General features: G+C 39.1%; 1 protein-coding gene across 6 annotated transcripts in view; it reads right to left on the minus strand.

Annotated features, from left to right (window-relative positions):
* Positions 1-14,861, minus strand: part of SLC16A10 (solute carrier family 16 member 10) — a 124,582-nt gene that overhangs the window by 91,973 nt on the left and 17,748 nt on the right. Inside the window, exons 1-2 of one of the 6 annotated variants that reach the window (XM_053664748.1) lie at positions 13,923-14,327; positions 4,493-4,585 (exon numbers count right to left, since the gene is read on the minus strand). The exons of 4 other annotated variants lie outside the window; for them this stretch is intronic. In XM_053664748.1, the coding sequence (XP_053520723.1) occupies positions 4,493-4,503 (11 nt within the window). In that variant the 5' untranslated portion in view covers positions 4,504-4,585; positions 13,923-14,327. Of the gene's footprint in view, positions 1-4,492; positions 4,586-13,922; positions 14,328-14,861 lie in introns of those variants that run through there. One more of the 6 variants, XM_037159027.2, reaches the window with a different exon arrangement.

The raw sequence follows: 14,861 nt of genomic DNA on the forward strand, positions 1-14,861 counted from the left end.
ATTTCTCACTGGACGATGCTTCATGGTCAGGGAGACCAGTTGAAGTTGACAGAGACAAATCAAGACATTAACTAAGAATAATCCACATTATACCACATGAGAGATAGCTAACTTACTCAAAATATTCAAATGGATAAAGTTATTGGTGAAAATAAAAAATGTGTTTTTATTCTATGGGAAAAAGCCACACAGACTTTTTGGCCAACCCAATATAATACAAATCCAAAATCACTGTGTCTGAGTCCTTTTTTTTTTCAGTCATTCTGAACTAGAGATATACACATAATAACAAATTCCAATTGGCATTTACTTTGCTTCAACTTAAAGTATAAAAATATTTTCAACAATTTATTACTTTTAAGTATCAGAAAATTTCTTCTCAAATATGTGTGTATACACATATATACAAACACCCACGAGAGAGCAAGCAGAAAAGATTAAGCAAATGGAGTAAAATGTTAACAAGAGGTAAAAAAGGATTTATAGGTATTCTTTATACTATTCTTACTCTTGCAACTTTATTCCTAAATAAAAAGGTTCTAAAACTTTGAAAAAAAACACATACCCTTTGATTCATAATTTTCACTTTCAGGTAATATATCTACAAATTTACCAACATATGTGAATAATTTGTATGTATAAAAATTCATTATAACATCATCTGTAAAAGCAAAAGAGTCTGTCAAGGACAGATTACCACTCAGTCCCCTTAATCTTGCCTTTGCTGAACCAAATTTGGCATCAGAGTCACAGCAAAGTGACCGTCTTTTCCAGGAACTGTTTGCTTGGTCCCACTCCTGTTCAGATCATTCTTATTTTTTGCTTTGATTTTCTGGGGCTTTGTTTCCTTAGTCAAATCTAATCCAGTTTCTCTGGTTTGTGGGTAAGGAGAGGAAAGTAAATTAAATTAGGTGCTGATAACTATTCTCAATTTCTTTGTGCCCTTCACAGCTTCCTTGTTAGTGGTTCACTGTCAGCAAACACTACCTGAGATCCTTCACGGATTGGTGCCATCGATGGGACTGAGAAAATGCATAAAAAGGGTTTAAAGCTACAACATTCATGAAATATATTGACCAGGTTGTACTTTTTTTTTGCCACTTGCTTCAGTTTTTTCCCATTATAATTACATTCCTAAAATTCGAGCAGATTGTCAACAAGAAGCCCTATTAGGTTAATGGTATGAATATAACAAAGTTTGTATGTAAATGTTTTACATTCAGATAGCAATGTGCATTTGCTTTATTATTTACATTTCTTAAATTACTTTGCATATTTTTCATGTTTATTGTCATTCTTCTTTGGTGAAATGTCTGAGTCTTTCATCAATTTTTGTTTGGGGATGGTAATCTGTAAAAACTGAAACTTAGGATGATCATTACATCAAATCCAACATTCTGTCCTTCCTGAAAAAGTAGCCCCTAAAACATCAATAATTTGACTCAATTCTTCTTTTTCCTCTCCCTTTCCTTGCAGTACAATAGAAAGGGCATTAGATTTGGAGTGCTAAAACATAGGTTCACTGCTGAGTCTCTGAAATTTATTTATCTTATAAAGTGAAGGGACTGGATTAATTGGTCAGCAAGGCCCTAAAAGTCTAAAATTCTTTCAGTCTATTGATCTTTTTCTATTCTCTCAATCATCGCCAGCCCCATTCTACCTGTGATGGCAAGATGGTTTATGGGACATTTTATTTGGTAGCCATAAATCAGTAGTGATGTTAAAATCAAAAAGACATGGAGAGAAAAGATGATCCTTCATGTCCTCAAAAGACTCAGTTTTTATTTACAGTAGTCCCCCCTTATCCGCAAGGGATATATTCCAAGACCCCAGTGGGTAGTTCTGAAATCACAGGTAGTTCTGAATCCTATACATACCATGTTTCTTCATATACATTCATATCTATGATGAAGTTTAATTTATACATTGAGAACAGGAAGAGATTAACAACAATAATAACACTTCTGGCCAAGATGGAGGCATAGGTGGAGATACTGTGCCTCCTCAGACAACCAAGTTTATGAACAACAAAGATTTAGAAACAAAAACACAACCAGAACAGAGAAAATTGAACTGTACCAAAGTCCAACAACAACCAGCCATTCATCCAGACCGGTAAGAGGGGTGGAGTCGGTGGCCAGTGGAGAGGGGTCACGGCAGGAAGAGGCAGTGGTTAGCAGAATCGGTGGGGGGAGGAGTCGAGCAAACGCAGTGAGGCCCTCAAAGCACGGCTGGCTGACCACAGGCACACATTTGAGTGCAGATAAACCAGGCAAAAAACAGGCAGTGAGCCTTGGCTGGTGTAGCTCAGTGGATTGAGCTCGGGCCTGCAAACCAGACAATCGCAGTTCGATTCCCAGTCAGGGCACATGCCTGGGTTGCAGGCCGGTTCCCTGCAGGCCAGTTCCCAACACAAAAGGCAACCATACATTGATGTTTCTCTCCCTCCTCTCTCCTTCCCTTACCCTCTAAAGATTAAAAAAAAAAAAAAAAAAAAAAAAAAAAAAGACAGGCAGTGAGACAGACCAGGCAACCCAGGGCCCCAGCGTTGGGAAATAAAGCCTAACAGCACCAACTGAAAAAACTTTCGGGGGTCGAGGTGCCGGGAGAGGCTCCCAGACTCACAGGAGAGTTTGCTGGAGAGACCCACAGGTTCCTAGAACATACACAAGCCCTCCCACCCAGGAACCAGCACCAGAAGGGCCCAATTTGCTTGTGGGAAGCAGCAGAGGAGACTGAAATCTGAGAGAGAGAGGAACAAGCACCATTGCTCCCTCTCTGACCCCACCCCCACAAACAGCATCACAACCCGGCCACTGGGTTGCCCTGCCCTGGGGAACACCTAAGGCTCCACCACTCAACATAACAGGTGCAACCTGACCGAAAATGGCTCAATCAGAAGAACAAATCAAAGCCCCAGAGCCAATACTTTTAAGCAACCAAGACATAACCAACCTATCAGATGCACAGTTCGAAACACTGGTGATCAGGATGCTCACAGAACTGGTTGATTTTAGTCACAAATTAGATGATAAAATGAAGGCTACACTAAGTGAAATGAAGGAAACTGCACAGGGATCCAATAGTGATGGAAAGAAAACTGGGACTCAAATCAAGGGAGTGGGCCAGGAGGAAGAAACAACCAAACAGAAAAGAATGAAGAAACAGGAATTCAAAAAAATGAGGAGAGGCTTAGGAACCTCTAGGACATCTTTAAACATTCCAGCATCCTAATTATAGGGGTAACAGAGGGGGAAGAGGAAGAGCGACAAGTGGAAACCTTATTTAAACAAATAATAAAGGAGAACTTTCCCAATCTGGCAAAGGAAATAGACTTCCAGGAAATCCAGGAAGCTCAGAGAGTCCCAAAGAAGTTGGACCCAAGAAGGAACACACCAAGGCACATCATCATTACATTAGCCAAGATTAAAATGAAGGAGAGAATCCTAGAAGTAGCAAGAGAGAAGGGGACAGTCACCTACAAAGGAGTTCCCATCAGACTGTCAGCAGATTTCTCAAAAGAGACCTTACAGGCAAGAAGGGGCTGGAAAGAAGTATTCCAAGTCATGAAATCCAAAGACCTACATCCAAGATTGCTCTATCCAGCAAAGCTTTCATTTAGAATGGAAGGGCAGATAAAGTGCTTCTCAGATAAGGCCAAATTCAAGGAGTTCATCATCACCGAGCCCTTATTATATGAAATGTTAAAGGGACTTACCTAAGAAAAAGAAGATAAAAAAAGATGAACAGTGAAAGGACAGCAAACTCACAGTTATTAACAACCATACCTAAAACAAAAGCAAACTAAGAGGACAGCTAGATCAGGAGCGGAACCACAGAAATGGAGATCACATGGAGGGTTAGCAACAGGGGAGTGGGAGGAGGAGAGGGGGAGAGAAGGTACAGAGAAGAAGTAGCATAGACAGTGGGGAGAAAATAGACAGGGGGAGGGCAAGAGTAGTATGGGAAATGTAGAAGCTCAAGAACTTACAACCCATGGACATGAACTAAAGGGGGGAATGTGGGTGGGAGGGGGTGTGCAGAGTGGAGGGGAATGAAGGGGGGAAATGGGACAACTGTAATAGCATAATCAATAAAATATATTAAAAACAATAATAACAAAATAGAATATAACAACATACTATAATAAAAGTTATATGAACATGGTCTCTCCCTCAAAATATCTTATTGTACTGTACTCATCTTTCTTGTGGTGATGTGAGACGACACAATATCGACATGATGAGATGAAGTGAGGTAAATAACATAAGCTTTGAGACATAGCATTAGGCTACTATAAATATTACTTGAAGCACTGTGATACCGAGATGGCTACTAAATAACTAATAAGCTCCTAAAAGGTGGGCAGCATATTGAGCATGGTTATGTGGGGACACTCAAGAAAGGGATGATTTAAATCTCCAGTGGGACAAAGCAAAACAGCAAAAGATTTCATCCCACTATTCAGAACAGCACACAGTGTAAAACTCACCTGTTATTCATTACTGGAATTTTCCATTTATATTTTCGGACTGTAGTTGAGCACAGAAAACCATTGAAAATGAATGGAGGATAAGGTGGACTTCTGTAAATAATAAAATTAGTCAAGATTCTACCATCTCAGGGTCAGACTTTGGCTCTGTTGAGGATGTTAATTATTGCAAGCAAATAATCAAATATTGACTAAAGCAGACACAGTCCAAAAATTTGGTTTATTGCGTAGTTAAAAGAATAAGCCTGTAACGTTGGCTTTGATCCTGCCAATTTTTTTACCAATCCTCTGCAATATTCTGATTTCCACACAATTACACTAGGCCAACCTTTTTCTAAAAGACAAAATTAAATAAATAATCAGTATATGCATTGCTAAAGGCAATCTGGCTTAAACTGTTTTAGTTCTATCTTCAAAAGGGCCACTTGCTTTTAGGTTTCTAGTATTCCCCCATCCTACTATTAGCCATTTTCTTAAAGAGACATTCAAATTTTTCTTTAAAAACCTGGCTCCTCCAAAAAAATAAGTACAAAATTTTTTACAAATGGTGAGGTGAGAAATTCACTCAAAATTCTTCCATCCTAATGCAACCTTTTGTTTTTACATTACTCCCTTCATCTCTCTTCACCTTTATGCACATCTTTAGTCCTACTCATGTAGTATTTTCTGCTCTTTTCACCATCAAACATTTTCCATGTTGCTACATAGCAACTGTTATCATTTACAGTTTCAACATAACCCAAAAGTAGATATTCATTATTTATTTGACCATAATTTACTTGATTTTATTGTGGGTGGTGTTTAAGTTGCCTCCAAAGTTATACTTTCTTACAGTAATAGTATTGATGATCTCCATGTGTCATTGAATGGGGATTTTATGAGTCATTAAGCAATCAATTGTCTAGGGAGTAAGATTTCAAGTCAAAAGGTATGACTATACATATTCAGCATTTTTAATGGACTTACTAATTAATTTTTTTAATTTAACAATAACTACTTTTAAAACCCCAAGTGTGATACTAAAATAGTATTACAGGATATGAAAAATATTCCTTTTTCATGGATGTAGAAGGTGAATGGGCCCTAAGGTAGTGTGTTAACTCAAATACCCTTTTCAGCCCTTGATTCCTTACTGCTTGCAGAGGTGTCCAACCTATGGCCTATGGGTTGCATGCAGCCTAGGATGGCTATGAATGCGGCCCAACCCAAAATTGTAAATTTACTTAAAACCTTTTTTTGGCTCATCAGTTTTTGTTAGTGTTTGAGTATTTAATGTATGGCACAAGACAACTCTTCTTCCAATGTCGCCCAGAGATGCCAAAAAGTTGGACACACTGGTAGGGCATAATAAGCAAACATTCTACTATTGGCCCTTTCATCTGGTGATAAGGAAGGCAAAATTGAAACACTCTTTTTAGGTTTCAGTAAAATGATTAAAAAAAGAGAGAGAGAGTTTGTAAGCTTCATGACCCTACTTTAAAAGTGTCTATTAGAGCCCTGGCTGATGTAGCTCAGTGGATCGAGCTTGGGCCTGCGAACCAAAAGTGTCTATTAGATTTCTAGGCATGATGGTACTTATTTTTGTCCAATTTGTATAATAATTTTTTTCTCAAGACCTGGCTCCTCTCTAGATACCACATGACTCATAATCATAAATGAATGAATGACATAAAGAATGAATAAAGGTGTAACCAGATAAATGACATCAAAGGAACATATAAAAATATTTTTAGTATTTACTTACTATTAACAGCAAGAAATAATCCCAGCCAGCCAATCTTGTTTATTCTATGACATTCTCTTCTTTTTATCATTACTAGTACACGATACATCCTTTAATTCATACCCAAAAATGTAACACAGCAAGCCCCCCACCTTCCGACAAGAAAAAAACCCATTGCTACAGTATGGTAGACATAAGAAAAAGTCTGGAAGAACACAAAACCAAATAGAAAATAAAACATGATCCACTCTATATAGGCTTTTGCAACTTGTGTTTTATGTAGCTTTTCAATATATACTTTTCATTATAAAATATTTTCAGCATACAGAAAATTATAGGAAGTCACCAACCATCTTTGATTTTAAACTTTTGCAATATGTGCTTTAAGTGTTTTAAAATAAATTACAGAGTTGAAGTCCCTTGTGTGGCCCTATCCTCTATCCTCCTCCTGCCCTTCATAGAGATAAACCACATCCTGAAGTGGCTATGTATTTCTATGCTTTTTAAATGTTTTTATTACATAAGCATGTTCCAGTAAAATATATTTATCTATGTCTTCAATTCTAAGACCATATTTTGTTCACATGTAACATGTCTAAAATTGGGATGCATCTTACAACCCATAATAAAGCATTACATTACAATTTAATCTGCAGGTTTCCCCCTTTTCTTTGGGTATTTAAAACAATGGTATATCTCAGATCAGTGTTTTAGATTCTATAAAATGAGGTCGTACTGTTTTACAATTTTAAAATGAAATGCAAATGGTATCACATTTGACATTCTACAACTTCCTATTTTCACTCAATACTATGTTCTTAAGATTTATCCATGTTGTTACATGTATATAGCATCTTTAAATGTTACATGTATATAGCATCTTTATAGTCACCATTATACAATGGGAGTAGGAGTCATTCCCAGGTAAGGAGGAATTCCTATGCTTACTAGTGGAAATGGAAACCATCATGTTCAAATGTGTGTGCTTGATGAAAATAAAGAAGAGTAACAAACAAGATGGAAATAAGAATGGGAAAAAAAGGAAGGAAAGAAGAAAAACAAAAGCTACTTGCTTGATCTGTAAGTAGCTGAGAACAGCATATATTTGAATAACTAAACATGATAATTCGGGAATAAAAATGATGACAGGAGGAGTTGTTCCGTGCAAATCTGTGCTGTTGCTACTCCAGAGCCCAACAGAGACGCGCCCTACTCCCATCAGCCGAGCAGGAACTAAGACCACAGACGCCGCCGCCTTTCCACGGGCAGCTCCTCTCACTGGAGGGCTGAACACCAGCCTCTAAACCAGGCAGGCTGCAGTGATGGAGAGACAAAGAAGTGGCCTTTACACAACCAAGACTGCGGTGTCTTTCTTTGTTCTTCTGATTCTGCCCCTCCTCCACCTCACCTCTCTCCCTGCTCATTTGCATTCCTCTTTCTATTCTTCAGTTGAGGAAGTCCATCTCAGAGACCTATATCCATTGTCTGTCTGTTTGCTCTCCTACACACGCACGCGCACACACACACACACACACACACACACAAGCCACCATAACCCCTCAGTACTAGATTTTGCTGATGGGACATAAGAAAATTTCCATTACTGGTTCCCAAAACCAAACTCCAGTTTTAGCTTATGGACAGTTAAAAAGGGCATTTTCTTTTCTCTTTCCATATGATCCAAAAATATTTTGCTGGAGGCAGATTTTATTTTTTAAAGAGGCCTGAACAGGTTTTTCTGCAAATACACATCAAGAGCCCTTACCTTTCCAAGTCAGAGGACATACTGTGAGTATTATTGTCATAAGAACACACTCCTTGCTAACTAATTCTTGTTTGTGTATTTTGCCCCTTTACTTCCATTTAACCAAAAGCCAGTTAGGAAAAATACTACTGTTTATTTACCTAATACCACTCAACAAAGAAGTTCCCAGATTAAGCATCTATTTTTTTAATTTTTATTTACTTATTTTTAGAAAGGGAAGGGAGGGAGAAGAGAGGAAGAGAAACACTAATGTGCCAGAGAAACAACTGGTTGCCTCTCACCCGCCCTCAATGATCCCCCAACTAGGGACCTGGCCTGCAACCCAGTAAAATGCCCTGACTGAGAACTGAACCAGCCACCTTTCTGTTCACAGGCCAGCATTCAATCCACTGAGCCACACCAGCCAGGGCAAAGCATATTTTTAAATAAATAAAGGTTTTACTGAATTCATTTATAAATGTAACTGTAAAAGAAAAATGGAACCCCTAGATTAATTTTTAATAAACTATATCTTTTTATCTTCAACAAAGGTTGGTTATATTTTAAACTCATGTATTATATTTAATATAGGGTAAGAGAACCAAACAGCCCCAAACCATTTTATTGGTTTTCTTTCTCCAAAGCATTACTGTAAACCATAAAATTCACTGATGAAAAAAAAAAGAAAAAAAATCCACTGATGGGCTGGTGTTTGGATTAAACTATCTGTTACCTGCTGATATATTTGAAGTACATTTGAATATAAATTATTAGAACATTCTTTCAACTCTCAAATTTGATCAACTTACTTTCTGTCAAGTTATCCTAATTAACCTACAGTCTTTAAGCTCAGGATTACTGCTACCAATTCTGTAGAATCACTTGTTTAATACACAATCTGCTCTAATACCTCCAAGATGAAATTGCAAATACAAATCCTTTTTTTGATTTCTACTAATAAACTAGACATTGGAATGTGCCATGCCCTATAATCCATATTAATGTGTAAATACAAATTTTGCCTACTTCATATTAAGTATACAGAAAGAACGTAATAAACAAAATTTTTCAATGAAGAATTTTCATTTGTTCAAAAACTTTATGAGTGCCTACTAAGTGACAAACACTGTGTGGGATGGTACAGATATAATTGTAAACATGACAGAACAGATAGCTCCAGCACTCACAGACCTTACATGTCTAGTAAGAAAAAGAGACACTAACAAATGATGACACGTAAATAATGAGAAAACTAATGCTACAACTGTGCCTTGCACAGCACCTGCTGAAGTTAAGCTCTGTACATACTGTTATTAATACCTCTATTTCAAAAATACAAATACTGAATCCAGGAAAGGACTATGTTGAATTTACAGATCAGGAGTGACACAAAAGAGATGACAAAGTCATGCTTCAAATTAAAACTGCAGTATAGTGGTGATGAGCACTCAACATTGTGAATGTGGTAACTAATACTACCAAAATGTACACTTAAAAATGGTTACAGTGGTAGATTTTGTGTTAAATATATTTTTATGTTACACTACTCTTAAAAAAATGCATTTGGTTGTTAAGTGTATAATCAACTTCACCAAAGACTTAAAACACATCAGCATTTCCAAGTCTCAGATGGTGTATTTAAAGGTAGAGAGAAGAAGAAGCCAGAAAAAAAAACCAGCTAAATACAGACAGAAAGCATGAAACTACTTTGCTTCAATACTCTTCTAGCGTTACACCAATTGTTCAGTGCACCTTCCCTGTTCACATATGGGGCTGCAGAACACGGTTGAGAGAAAAAAAAGTCACAATCTAGAAACTGGTTGTACTACAAATTCTTGGTTTCCAATCTTGTTTGAGTTCTCAGAACTGTTATCAATCCTTTATCACTAATCAGCTCCCAAACCTTTGTCCCTCTCTTCAAATCTGCTAATCAACCCCACACACCATACTTAACAAAGAGAAACCAAAGACCCCTCAGCCTGCAGATTCTCGCCAACCCTACCCCATTTGCTCTGGTTCTTACTTCTCTAGTCCCTAGAGAGGCGGCACCCCTGGCAAACCCCACCTCCACCGGCTGTGCTCTGGATTCCCTCATCTCCCACCTGCTCCTGAACCTCACTCCATCAATTAGCCACTTGGTAACTACACCTTCTCCCCCTCTACAGTCTCCTTCTCCTGAAACGACTCCCACTTTTAACAAATAAATTACTACCCTCCCTTAACCCCAGTCTTCCTCTAGCTACCACCTTATTTCTCCCCTTGATGGCACTTCCTTGCTCCTTAGCCTGCACCCCTATCTCTCCTGCTCTTTCACTGCTCCAGGCTATAATCAGGTCCCACACCCTGCCAACCAAGGCCAAAGAGTATACCATGCAGAAGCCCTCAGTGATTTCCCATCGACCCATTTCAAAGGTTTTAGAGAAAAAGGGAGAGAGAGAAACACTGATTTGTTGTTCTGATACAGGGTACAGCCAAGAGGGGGGCCCCAAAAAGGGGTTTGGAATGGGATCCAGTACTCAAGGTGTCAAAGAAATATTGGAGAGACATATAAGATGTCCTCACCCCTTCCCCCATAGGTGTGAGTTGGGGGAAGGGATACATGGAGCAGGAACATGCAGGGCTGTTTTGTACAGCCACAACCTTGCAGCTAATCCATGGCGTGGCCATTTAACATATCTGTAGCCTTTGGCAGGTCACTTGGATATGTTAAATGGCTGTGGCCAGGCTTGGAGCCTGGGGAATAGAAGTCACTTCCCTCCAAGATGTAAATGGGGGGCAGGTCCTCTGAGTTACAGCACCTGTGTGGGAGCTTGGAGAAGATTGGCTCCAGGACATGGGGCCATACCTGCCTAGACTCACAATGTCAGCCCAGTAAACTTGGAATAATACAGGAATGCTGGCAGGTGTAACTGACTGTGGGAGAAGTCAGAAATGGGGGTACAGAGGAATCCACTGCCATGGGGATTTAAACCCAGACACATCAGCTGCTGAAAAGAGAAGCATGCGGCTTTGCCAGAGTGGGTACCCCTGCAGCCATGTGAAGAAGAGAGCCATGTGCTTCTGGCAGAGCGAGGACCCCCTCTTGATTCTAGTGTAAGAAGCGAGGACCATGTGCTTTTGGCAGAGTGCAGACCCCTACAGCTTTGGTGGAAGAGGCCCACACAGCTTTGGGGTGCTCCCTTTGGCCACGTGGCCTGGGAAGCAGGAGAGACTTTGCCTGGAAAAATGGGTACAAAGAACTCTTGCCAGTGGACTGTGAGAAGGTACCACATGACTTTGGAATAATTAGAGATCCTGCCTGGATGGTGACACAGCTGATGGTGCCAGTGGCCTGGAAACACTGACGTGTGCTCTTTTCCTGAGTTACGGTACCCTGAATTAGGGCAGGGGGAGAAGGGAGCTGTGTGTGTGTGTGTGTGTGTGTGTGTGTAGGTAGATATCCAAAAGGACTTTGATATTTTAATGAAGACATTAGGTTACTACATTAGGTCTTTATATCATTAAATAAACCTTTCCTTTCCTTTTCACAAATCTCTGGCATTGAGAGATGTGTTTCCGATTGGCTGCGGACAATCGAGCCCAGTAGGTGGTCCAGAGGTATTAGTATACCATCCTCCAGAGTCCGGGCCCAGTGTGTCTGTTCTGTAACAGTTCTACTTATTTATGCATCCATTGGTTGATTCTTCTATGTGTCCTGGGATCAAACCAGCAACTTCGGCACATTGGGATGATGCTCTAACCAACTGAACTACCCAGCCAGGGCCTGTCAGTCTTTTGTCTAAACGGGAAACCTCAACCACATCTGACGAGTGAGATTTCCAGTGCTGCCACTCACCCAAGTGAAAACCTGTCCTCCCACTCCCACCACTTCACCTCCTCATTCACTCACAGTTTCTCTTAACCTCAAATACAGATATGTTCCTCTTGCGAAATTAAAAATACAGCTAAACATACGGAATAAAATTAATAATAATAAAGTGCACAAGAGAAATGAAAACGTGTCCATACAAAGACTTGCAGGCAATGTTCACAGCAGCACTATTCACAAAAGGCAGAAACCAAAAACAAGCCAAATGCCCAACATATGGATGGATAAAAAACTGTGAATACTGTTTTTCAGAATACTACTTAGAGTACTACTACTACTACATACAACAGAACACTACCTAGCAATAAAAAGGAATAAACTACTGATACATGCAAAAACATGGGCAAATCCCAAAAGTATCCTGTTGAGTGAAAGCTAGACACAAAAGAAAACATCCTGTATTATTACACTCACAGAAAACTTTAGAAAAAGAACAGCAGTGGCAGAAACCAGGCCAGTGGCTGCCAGTGGCTGAGACACAGCAGAGACTGACTGCAAAGGGCCACACGGGAACACACGGGGACCATGAAAAGGCCATGTCATCGCTGTGACGTTGGGTGCACAACTGCACACGTTTGCCGGAGCTCATCAAACTGTATACTTAAAACTGGTGAATTTTATCATATGTAATTATCCCCCAATAAAATTAACTTTTGAAAAATAATTAGAGTGAGTCTTTAAAAATGGATCCTAGTCAAGATTTCTAAGGCTGCCTTTGTTTTCTAAGTGCCCTGATTTATATTTTAGTTCTATGGTAATTCAATCCCATATATGGTATTATTTCTCATTATGACACAAATCCCACTCAACTGAATGAAAACAATACATAGTAGAATTCTGTTTTATCTCCTACATAAGCATATGAATTGTTATTATCAAAATGTCAATACTTTGTGATAAACTGCACATCTCTGATTCCAAACGCACAGCAATCTCACCTGCTCTCAAAGACAAAGGTGCTTTGGGAACATAATGAAGACCTTGAACTCCAAAAGATGAGCATTGGTCTGCCTTTGAGATACTATACCCATGAGGAGAACACAGCAAGGACTTTGTCATTTTTTTTATTCCTTTGGGATTGAAACATACATTTTTCTTTATTACCACTCCCACACCCTAGAACCTAATAAATACAGCACTTATATGATGCTGACTCCTTCAAAATACCGACTTACTGTATGTCAAAAAAATTGTTGTTACCAAAAGACTAACTTCCTAAACAATCTACAAACAAATTTTACAATGTTATTAACTTATCTAATTTTAGTAACCAAAACACATAGGCCACAAGCCTTTACCTGTTGTTAATGCAGTTTTTTTTACTCCTCAGCGGAGGTATGACTATGAATGCCTACTTTTAAACCACAAGACAGTGTGTTAATGTATTTCCCTGAGATTCGTATATAGTTTCCAGAGTTATAACATGTTCATGCTATAATACAGGGAAGATAAGGCTAAAGGCAACTAGTTTCCATTCACTTGTTATTAGACTTAAAAAAGCTGATCAATTTTGACAGGTCTACTAACTTACTGACTTGCTTTCCAAAAAACTGAGGATTATTTCCAACTAACTAGAGTAATTATCCAAAGATTAGTGACCAATGATTATCCTCTTAAGTGACCATACATAATAGAGATTACATTGCCTTGACATTTTTCCATAACCTATTCTCAGTTGCCACCAGACAACCAAAGTCATTATGATGAATTAGAAGAAAAAGACAGGTTAACTGGATTAAGCATTACTCTTTCCTAATTTTTTCCAAAAAAGAATTAATAGTCTGCTTCTTCATTTAAGTGGCTTAATATTTGTTTCCTAACCAAAGTTATAAAAAAACAACTACCACATACACAAAATTAGTTATAACATATACATAACAAATGAACTCCAAGTTATAGGAAACAATTTGCTTTAAAGTGAAGACCAAAAAACACACGTAGTTCTTTTGTAATTCCTGATCTCTTTCTGTCTGGTGTGTTAACCTGGGATTTAAAAGACTAGGTGGCTTCTGTTACTCAAACTTCACAGAAGAAAATGTTTTAGCCAAATTTCTCTCTTCCTCCTCTCCCCATAATTATTAGATATCAAATTTACCTGTCAGCAAGCCAGTGCTTCAGTCCATTCCAGCCAGCACCACAGCAGACAGCGTGGTCAAATACTGCCTTATACCTTGGCACTGGTTCTAATACAGACCTTGTAAATGACGCTAAAAGATATTCAAAATGAAACAGTTACTGGAACGGTAAGGGTGTCCTGGCTTACAAAGTAAAGCAGACAGCCTCTTCTTACACAACTATCGATTCCCTTTTCATCCACCCCCTGCTTTCACCGGTTCTTTCTCCAGGGTCATTGCACTTCCGGCACCTTTCGCTGGGCTTCAATCACAAGACAGCAATTCAGGACCCGAGTTCTGAGAGATTACAGGACGGCACATGGGCAGTCAATACACACGCCCACACCGAGACCTGGCGCCAGCCTGCTCGATAACACACCTGTTGTACTTCATACATCCAAAGCACTTAGACATTCTATTATCTTTACTCTCACTGCTATGCTGTGTGACAGGAAATTAAGGCAAAACACAGCTGTGTGTAGCCAGGTAACTAGTTATTATCCGAATTGGAACGTACTCCATTACCAGCCAGCAAACACAAGACAGACAGCTTCCTCCTCCACCTGCCAAACCTCAGATGACTACTGCGAGCGTGCAACAGCAAGTCATGTCTCTTAACAAAGCATGCGATACTGCACTCTAGTCCTGGTCAGAAAAGAACTTAACTTCATTTATTTTAGTTTTCTTTTTTTAATATATTTTATTAATTATGCCATTATAGTTGTTCTATTTTCCCCCTTGATTCCCCTGCACCCTGCACACCCCTCCCGCACCATTCCCCCCCTTTAGTTTATGACCACGTGTCTCAAGTTCTTTTTTGAGTTAAGTCACCCCCCACCCCCCACCCTGCCCCCCACCCCACCATTACCCCCTTTAGCTTATGTCCATGTGTCTCAAGTCCTTTAGATTCTATATTTCCC

The sequence above is a fragment of the Artibeus jamaicensis genome, unplaced genomic scaffold, assembly GCF_021234435.1.
Source record: "Artibeus jamaicensis isolate MK-2021 breed Jamaican fruit bat unplaced genomic scaffold, CSHL_Jam_final contig_387, whole genome shotgun sequence".
In the NCBI taxonomy this organism is placed as follows: Eukaryota; Metazoa; Chordata; class Mammalia; order Chiroptera; family Phyllostomidae; genus Artibeus; species Artibeus jamaicensis.